This window comes from Nerophis lumbriciformis, linkage group LG12 (assembly GCF_033978685.3).
Source record: "Nerophis lumbriciformis linkage group LG12, RoL_Nlum_v2.1, whole genome shotgun sequence".
Taxonomy (NCBI): Eukaryota; Metazoa; Chordata; class Actinopteri; order Syngnathiformes; family Syngnathidae; genus Nerophis; species Nerophis lumbriciformis.
Genome location: NC_084559.2, coordinates 29,225,646 through 29,235,480, shown reverse-complemented (window position 1 = coordinate 29,235,480; position 9,835 = coordinate 29,225,646). Strand labels below are relative to the sequence as shown.

Here is a 9,835-nt window from a genome sequence, read left to right as displayed (position 1 = left end):
AACAAATATTGTGATAAAAAATCAGAAATTTATATGACAAATGTTGCTTTTTTGAATTAAAAAGTAATCATTTTACATAAAAAAGTAATAATTTTACGAGAACATATTGCAATATTACAGAAACAGAAAGAATATGAGAAATTGTTTTCAATTTTATAAGAAAGAAGTCGACACATTGTGAGAAAAAGACTGCTTTTAGTTCATTTATCTATTTATTTTTTGTTTGTTATTGGTTTTTAATCTTTGTTATTTACTTCAAGTTATTACAGTATGTCTCTATATACATATATATATATATTTTTTAATTCATTTTGGACCAAGGGGGCACATTTACATTTCTTACACACACTTGTTATTTCATATGTTGACCAGAGGGGGAGCACTTTTTAAAACCGACACACAGTGTCCCTCCTTTTTGGGACCACTCTAATTTTGATAGATTTCACCACCAGGGGTGCAAATGAGACATTCTCTATTAGATGCAATGGTTTTCTGTATTGGGACCATGATTTATGTCCTGAATTTTTCACCGATCCTCATATGGAAGCTACTTTTCCTTGTTGATGTCTCAAGAAGGGTAGGAATACAAGAACACACACACACACTCACACAGACACACACACACACACACACATGCACGCACGCACGCACTCACTCATGCACGCACACTAACCAATTCACTAGAGTTTTTATGAAAATGACGTGAATGTAAGACCAATACAGAAGCATACTGCATCCAGCCTGTTACCAGGGTGACAGTTTCCATTGGTGTCACCTAGCAACCGTCCTCCTCCTCTAAACAAAAGGACGGGTGGACAGCGGACTCGATTCAGGATGAGCCTAACGAGCTGTTGCCTTGATGAAAAGTGTGTCGAGCACCGGGCTGACCCGGCGGGTGACATGTGGGCCTCTAACAATGCCGAAGTGAGCCCTGAAAGTCAGTCATTACTGTGCGCCTTCAAGGAGGACACACACGCTGGCAAAGTCTACCTGGCGGGGAGCGGTGAGTCTGCGCATCCGAGGTCGTTCAGCAACCCTTTTGAGAAGCGGCAAACACACTTTACTTGACTTTGTTATCTGCTGCACCTGTGCAAACACTGAGTCAGTCAGCTTGAGACAGGTGTTGTGAGTATGAACATTATCTTTTTTTCCAAGGCCCCTTCTATTTTTTACTTTATTTTCTTGCAGCATTAAACTAGGGCATAGTTGGAAATACTTTCATTTGTTGTGGAACTTAACAGGCCTTAATTACAGAGTACAGTAAGAGGTGGGAAGATCCAGTCAAATATTGATAACAGTAGTATTGGTATCAGATCGATACTATTGTGATGAGATTGATATTTTTCAGTTCATTAATATCTGTACATATTTATTCATTGTTAATTTAGTTTATAAACATGGGGAATAAGACCTGTGGGCTTTGGGGGCTAATAAAAAATATAATTATTTGAATTAAAAATAACAATATACTGTAGAAATAAAGTTAAAACAGTGAAAAAATGGAAACTCAGTCGGCAGAATGTTACCGTAAAAAACAACAGTAGTACTGTTTTTTTTATTACAGTAATGCACTGTAAAAAAAATTGTCAGCTCAGTCAACCTGAATTTTACTATAAAAATAACAGTAGTATAATTTTTCCATTTACAGTGGTGTACTGTAAAAACAACAAGATTTTATGGTAAAAAACTAACAAAAAAAAGGCAGCAAAGTCGCCAGAATTTTACTGTAAAAATAAGTGGAATCATTTTTCCATTTTTTTAATGACCGTACAATTCCAGGAAAAAAAAAAAGGAAACTCAGTCGGCAGAATGTTACCATAAAAAACAATAGTAGTACTGTTTTTCCATCACAGTAATGCACTGTAAAAAAAAAAATTGTCAGCTCAGTCAACCTGAATTTTACTATAAAAATAACAGTAGTATAATTTTTCCATTTACAGTGGTGTACTGTAAAAACAACAAAATTTTACGGTAAAAAAACTAACAACAAAAAAAAGCAGCAAAGTCGCCAGAATTTTACTGTGAAAATAAGTGGAATAATTTTTCCATTTTTTTAATGACTGTAGAATTTCAGGTAAAAAAAATGGAAACTCAGTCGGCAGAATGTTACCGTAATAAACAACAGTAGTACTGTTTTTCCATTACAGTAATGCACTGTAAAAAAAAAAAGTCAACTCACTCAACCTGAATTTTACTGTAAAAATAACAGTAGTACTGTAAAAACGACAAGTGTAGATTTTACTGTAAAAAACTAACAAAAAAAGAAGGCAGCAAAGTCGCCAGAATTTTACTGTAAAAATAAGTGGAATCATTTTTCCATTTTTTTAATGACCGTAAAATTCCAGGGGAAAAAAATGGAAACTCAGTTGGCAGAATGTCTCCGTTAAAAACAATAGTAGTTTTGTTTTTCCATTACAGTAATGCACTGTAAAAAATAAAAAAAAGTCAGCTCAGTCAACCTGAATTTTACTATAAAAATAACAGTAGTATAATTTTTCCATTTACAGTGGTGTACTGTAAAAACAACAAGATTTTACGGTAAAAAACTAACAACAACAAAAAAGGCAGCAAAGTCGCCATAATTTTAATGTAAAAATAAGTGGAATAATTTTTCCATTTTTTTAATGACTGTAGAATTTCAGGTAAAAAAAATGGAAACTCAGTCGGCAGAATGTTACCGTAATAAACAACAGTAGTACTGTTTTTCCGTTACAGTAATGCACTGTAAAAATAAAATGTCAACTCACTCAACCTGAATTTTCCTGTAAAAATAACAGTAGTACTGTAAAAACAACAAGTGTAGATTTTACAGTAAAAAAACTAACAAAAAAAGAAGGCAGCAAAATCGCCAGAATTTTACTGTAAAAATAAGTGGAATCATTTTTCCATTTTTTTAATGACCGTAAAATTCCAGGAAAAAAAAAGGAAACTCAGTCGGCAGATTGTTACCATAAAAAACAACAGTAGTACTGTTTTTCCATTACAGTAATGCACTGTAAAAAAAAAATTGTCAGCTCAGTCAACCTGAATTTTACTATAAAAATAACAGTAGTATAATTTTTCCAATCCATACAGTACACAGTGGTGTACTGTAAAAACAACAAGATTTTACGGTAAAAAACTAACAACAACAAAAAAGGCAGCAAAGTCGCCAGAATTTTACTGTAAAAATAAGTGGAACAATTTTTCCATTTTTTTAATGACTGTAGAATTTCAGGTAAAAAAAATGGAAACTCAGTCGGCAGAATGTTACCGTAATAAACAACAGTAGTACTGTTTTTCCAATACAGTAATGCACTGTAAAAGAAAAAAAATTGTCAGCTCAGTCAACCTGAATTTTACTATAAAAAACAACAAGTGTAGATTTTACGGTAAAAAACTAACACAAAAAAAGGCAGCAAAGTCGCCAGAATTTTACTGTAAAAATAAGTGGAATGATTTTTCCATTTTTTTTAATGACCACAGAATTTCAGGTAAAAAAAAAAGGAAACTCAGTCGACAAAATTTTACCGTAAAAAACAACTGTAGTACTGTTTTTCCATTACAGTAATGCACTGTAAAAAATAAAAGCTGTCAGCTCAGTCAACCTGAATTGTACTGTAAAAATAAATAAATGATAAATGATAAATGGGTTGTACTTGTATAGCGCTTTTCTACCTTCAAGGTACTCAAAGCGCTTTGACACTACTTCCACATTTACCCATTCACACACACATTCACACACTGATGGAGGGAGCTGCCATGCAAGGCGCTAACCAGCACCCATCAGGAGCAAGGGTGAAGTGTCTTGCTCAGGACACAACGGACATGACGAGGTTGGTACTAGGTGGGGATTGAACCAGGGACCCTCGGGTTGCGCACGGCCACTATCCCACTGCGCCACGCCAATAACAGTAGTACCATTTTTGTGTACTGTAAAATCAACAAGAGTAGATTTTACGGTAAAAAAAATAACAACAAAAGAAAGGCAGCAAAGTCGCTAGAATTTTACTGTAAAAATAAGTGGAACAATTTTTCCATTTTTTTAATGACTGTAGAATTTCAGGTAAAAAAAATGGAAACTCAGTCGGCAGAATGTTACCGTAATAAACAACAGTAGTACTGTTTTTCCAATACAGTAATGCACTGTAAAAGAAAAAAAATGGTCAGCTCAGGCAACCTGAATTTTACTCTAAAAAACAACAAGTGTAGATTTTACGGTAAAAAACTAACACAAAAAAAGGCAGCAAAGTCGCCAGAATTTTACTGTAAAAATAAGTGGAGTAATTTTTCTATTTTTTCAATGACCGTAGAATTTTAGGTAAAAAGAAATGGCAACTCAGTCGCCAGAATTTCACTGTAAAAAAACAAACAGCGACTGTACATTTTACGGTAAAAAAAAAATTGTCAGCTGGTAATATATTTCGCTCTATAGTAAAGCATTGTTAAAACAACAACTGTAGATTTTACCGTAAAAAACAAAAAACAAAAAACAAAAAACAAAAAACAAAAAACCTGGGAGCTCGGTCGACAGAATTTTACTGCAAAAAAAGTTGTATCAGTTTCCATTTGCAGTAACGCACTGTGAAAATAACAACTGTAGATTTTAGAGTAAAAATAACACCAACAAAAACTGGCAACTCATTCGCCAGAATTTTATTGAAAAAAATGCTGGTACTGTTTTTCCATTTACAGTAATGCACTGTGATAACAACAACAATCCAATCCAATCCAATCCACTTTATTTATATAGCACATTTAAACAACACAAATGTTTCCAAAGTGCTGCACAACAATATTAAAAACAATATTAAAAACAATATTAAAAACAATGTTCAAATATTATCCTTAGCTCCACCAATGACTGAATAAAAACAAAAAATAAATACATATAAAACCAATATAAAAACAGTATAAAATAAATATGATTAAACGATTTTAAAGGGAAAAACCAATTCAAATAGTAAGTAGAAATCAAAATGTATAAAAAACACAGAGGACAACAGAGGACAGAGGACCACACAACTCACGTAGTGTTAAAAGCAAAGGAATAAAAGTGGGTCTTAAGACGAAACTTAAAACACTCCACTGTGGGAGCGGTTTGAACATGGAGGGGCAGAGTGTTCCAGAGCTTAGGGCCGACCACAGAGAAGGCCCTGTCTCCCCTGGTTTTAAGTCTGGTCTTGGGCACCACGAGCTGGAGCTGGCTCTCGGACCTCAGAGCGCGCGCAGGAGTGTAAATTTGGATGAGGTCCGAGATATACTGAGGTGCCAGTCCATGTAAAGCTTTAAAAACAAACAGCAAGGTTTAAACATCAATTCTAAAATAAACAGGGAGCTGAAGAATTGGGGTTATATACAACAACAACAGCAAAATACAAAACAAAAGCTTTAAAAAAATATATTTGTATTTAAATACAATTGGATATGGTTTAATGGATACAATAAAAACACAACTAAGCATATAAAGTCAACTTGTTTTTTCATTCTACTGGTCCTTCAAAAGAAAAACCTTTTCACACTATCATTATGGGGTATTGTGTTTCGAATTTTTAGGACAAAAATGTATTTATTCCATTTTGGAATGAGGGTGTAAAATGAAAATAAAAATATAAAACAAATAATAATAAAAAAGTGAAGCACTGTGAATACTGTAATTAATTATTTATTCATAAAGTCTACATTTAGGCTTAGTGTATTTAATACATATCTTAACCAACAGTATGATCCATCTGTTGGTATGTTTTACACACGAGACCAATTCACACACATGTGTATAGTTTGTAAAACAAACACCACCAAATGCTGCCTTTTTAATAATACTATTATTGCTATGACTTATTGTCGGATGTCTGCTGTGTCGTCCACTTGGCACGTTAGTACGTGTCCATGCACTAAATTAGTCCGATTTTCTCAAATAGTTCGGCTCTAAATAAGCATCCTACAACCCATGGAAACACCTTAATCCGGTCGTGTTCGGTTTTTGAACAAAGTTAAAGTTAGAGTTAAAGTACCAATGATTGTCACACACACACTAGGTGTGGCGAAATTATTCTCTGCATTTGACCCATCACCCTTGATCACCCCCTGGGAGGTGAGGGGAGCAGTGGGCAGCAGCAGTGGCCGCGCCCGGGAATCATTTTGGTGATTTAACCCCCAATTCCAACCCTTGATACTGAGTGCCAAGCAGAGAGGCAATGGGTCCCATTTTTATAGTCTTTGGTATGACTCGGCCGGGGTTTGAACTCACAACCTACCGATCTCTAACCACTAGGCCACTGAGTAGGTTTTACAATCGGACTAACACACGTGGATTATGCGATTGAAAACCAGACCTCTCTCGAGTGGGTGTGTGCGGCCAGAAAAGACCCTTATTATCGCCCATGCGCCACTCTCAATGCGCGGGTTACCACCCAGGGGCAGACACCATTCAATCAAAACAGCAACAATTGTAACAAAGAGGAGACTGTGTATTTGCTTCACAAATTAAAGGAACAGAACATTTTAAAGTGCATCGATGGTAGAAAAAAAGAAGCTGAAATGTATTTAAGAAGGTAGCTCAGGAAATGTAAAATGCCAGCTTAGTTCGGACTCCCGAATGAAATACGAATGAGATGAAAGAGAACGAAGCAGGTATATTAAAAACGAATAATACCTACTCAGTGGTTAGAGCAGTGGTTCTTAACCTTGTTGGAGGTACCCAACCCTGCAGTTTCATATGCGCATTCACCGAACCCTTCTTTAGTTAAAAATAAAATGTTATTTTGTTTCAAATTCAAGACAAAGTTATGTTTTTGGTAACACTTTAGTATGGGGAACAAATTCTAAGTAACAAAGACTTAACTTAGAGTTTTTTGGACACTAGGTGAACATATTCTAAGTATCAAAGACTTAATTTAGAGTTATTTGGTTAGGGTTAGGGTTAGAGCAGGGGTGTCAAACTCAAATACAGAGTGGGCCAAAATTTAAAACTGAACATAGCCGCGGGCCAAGGTTGAACAAATTAACCTTTTAATAGGGACCCAAACAAGTTTTGCATTGAATATTGAACAAGCAAGGCTTATATAACTTTATAGTGACATGCAAAATCGAGTTTCAAATAATAACAATAATAATAAAAATATATCAATGGCATATCAAATAAAATTTAAATAAAAATTGAATGCCTCTTTTCTATCTGCAGCCTTCTGAGGTAAATATCAAAATACAATTTTTCTACAGGCTTATACATTTGAAAATAAAATAACAATAATAAATGAATCAAACATTCAAACGTTGAAGTAGCATGAATAAAACGTTAATTATTGCTCAGTTTGCTGCACTGATTTGCTTTAACACTGAATATGGAACAAGCAACACTTATATAACTTAATAGTGCAAAATCAACTTTCAAAAAACAAACGAAAAAACAGCAATGGTATATTAAATACAATTTTAATTAAAAATGTAATGCCTCTTTTCTATTTGCAGCCTTCTGAGGTAAATATTAACATTAACTTGGTGGGCGGGAGCGGGGTTGGGGGGGCGGGGTTTGGTGGTAGCGGGGGTGTATATTGTAGCGTCCCGGAAGAGTTAGTGCTGCAAGGGGTTCTGGGTATTTGTTCTGTTGTGTTTATGCTGTGTTACCGTGCGGATGTTCTCCCGAAATGTGTTTGTCATTCTTGTTTGGTGTGGATTCACAGTGTAGCGCATATTTGTAACAGTGTTAAAGTTGTTTATACGGCCACCCTCAGTGTGACCTGTATGGCTGTTGACCAAGTATGCTTGCATTCACTTGTGTGTAAAAGCCGCATATTGTATGTGGCTGATGACAGGTTGAAGAGGACATTGAAGGCAGTGCCTTTAAGGCACGCCCCCAATAATGTTGTCCGGGTGGAAATCGGGAGAAATTCGGGAGAATGGTTGCGCCGGGAGATTTTCGCAAGGGGCACTGAAATTCGGGAGTCTCCCGGGAAAATGGGGAGGGTTGTTAAGTATGAGTATTAGCAGTGAATGCGGTGTTACAGCGGCACCGCCGCTGTATAATACCGGCGGGCCAGCTCTAATGTTAACTTGATATTGCCTCATGAACCGTGCATGAACATCACCTTGTTCAAAGAACAAAACCAACACAGTGCATAAACTCACGACAAACTACACACCTGCAAATCAGTCTGACTTCTGCTGTTGCCGTATCCGTAATACGCCGATAGGGAGAAGTTTTTATTTACACGATGAGTCGGGTGTGTTTGGACCTCTAGGGTTCGATCGAACAAAGGTTAAGAACCACTGGGTTAGAGTGTCCCCCCTGAGATCGGTAGGTTGTGAGTTCAAACCCCGGCCGAGTCATACCAAAGACTATAAAAGTGGGACCCATTACCTCCCTGCTTGGCACTCAGCATCAAGGGTTGGAATTGGGGGTTAAGTCACCAAAAATGATTACCGGGCGCGGCACCGCTGCTGCCCAGTGCTCACCTCACCTCCCAGGGGGTGAACAAGGGGATGGGCCAAATGCAGAGGACAAATTTCACCACACCTCGTGTGTGTGTGACAATCATTGGTACTTTACTTTAACTTTAACTTTAATATAGCGTACACATACCTCTTCATTCTGCATTTGTGCACTCCAAGCTGGTTAGCAACAACTCTGTTCAGCGTTTTAAGGTAAATTTATTGCGAGGTTTTGCTTAGTACATTTAGCACACCCCTTATGGTTGAGGAATTCACATTAGTCGCATAATTTTGGTCTCGAGCTCTGTATGTATGATGAGATTATCGCAGATCTTCAAAATGCATCCTTTTAATCAAATTTTAATAATAGGATATTGAGACTGATTTGGTGGATTTAAAGATCCCTTTTTTATTCATAAATGAAATTGTAAATGGGTATTTGGTGGGTAGATTTTGAAATGTATTGTATTGTACTCTATGTTGTATATTATATGATGATGTATACTTTAACTGTGGGTCCCTGTCCATAAACGGTGTGCTTCTAGGGATGACCTTTTTGCAGAACGGACACTGATATCAACAAAATAAACAATAATGAAATTCAAAACTATGTCTGTCTGTAAATAAATAAATACATAAATAAATAAAAAACTGTATTCCACACAACGAGCAAGATAGTCCAGAACAATAACAGCCTTCCTCTGGATATTGTCTTTTCCTTCGGATTTAAAACTCTTTCCATCAATCCACAGAGTCTTTTGAATGAACTCCGAGACATTCAAACGTTTTGTTTCCATGATTCTCAGTCTGAAAATTCCTTCAAAAAAAAATCTCCTGCCGGTCTTTCTTTGCTTCGGAGCTGCATCTGCTCCGATACATTCTTGGAAGTCATGTTCGTTGTGCAATCTAAGATCATTTCTTGATGCTGTCTGCTATTTAACATCAGCAGAGCCCTTAGAGACGTACTATTTGTAATCTGTGCCAATATTACAGCGGGCATCAGGTACAACAGAGCTCTGCTGGTAACTTGTAAGGAGGCTAGTGTGACGTCATAGGTCAACCGGAAAAGCAATATATTTATCCGTGCTAATAGAAAATAGGCAGGAGGCACACAGCGTATGACCAACTGTTGCATTAGAGAAAGTGCATGGACACTTGGACTTCACATGTAGATGTGAAAATACAAAAAAAAAAGACTATTTGAGAAATCAGACTAATTTAGTACATTGAAACGAAAGTGAGTGGGTAACTGTTACTATGTTTTTTTTTGTGGTAAAGGAGTGACTGATGAGTAATAAATGAGCGAATTACTTAATTGCTGTAATCGTAAACATGGAAGTGATGACGTGGTTCGATGCAAGGAGACATTTGATTGGTTAGACCAGGGGTGTCAAACAGGTTTTATCCGGCCCACGGGATGAGTTTG

General features: G+C 36.3%; 1 protein-coding gene across 2 annotated transcripts in view; it reads left to right on the top strand.

Moving 5' to 3' along the window:
- Positions 1–249: 249 nt before the first annotated feature.
- got1l1 (glutamic-oxaloacetic transaminase 1 like 1) overlaps positions 250–9,835 on the top strand; it is a 22,801-nt gene continuing 13,215 nt past the window's right edge. For both annotated transcript variants that reach the window (XR_009817862.1, XM_061986292.2), the window contains exon 1: positions 250–1,003. Coding sequence is in view for 1 of the 2 variants with exons in the window: in XM_061986292.2 (XP_061842276.1) it covers positions 835–1,003 (169 nt within the window). In the remaining variant the exon portion in view is untranslated. The remainder of the gene's footprint in view (positions 1,004–9,835) is intronic.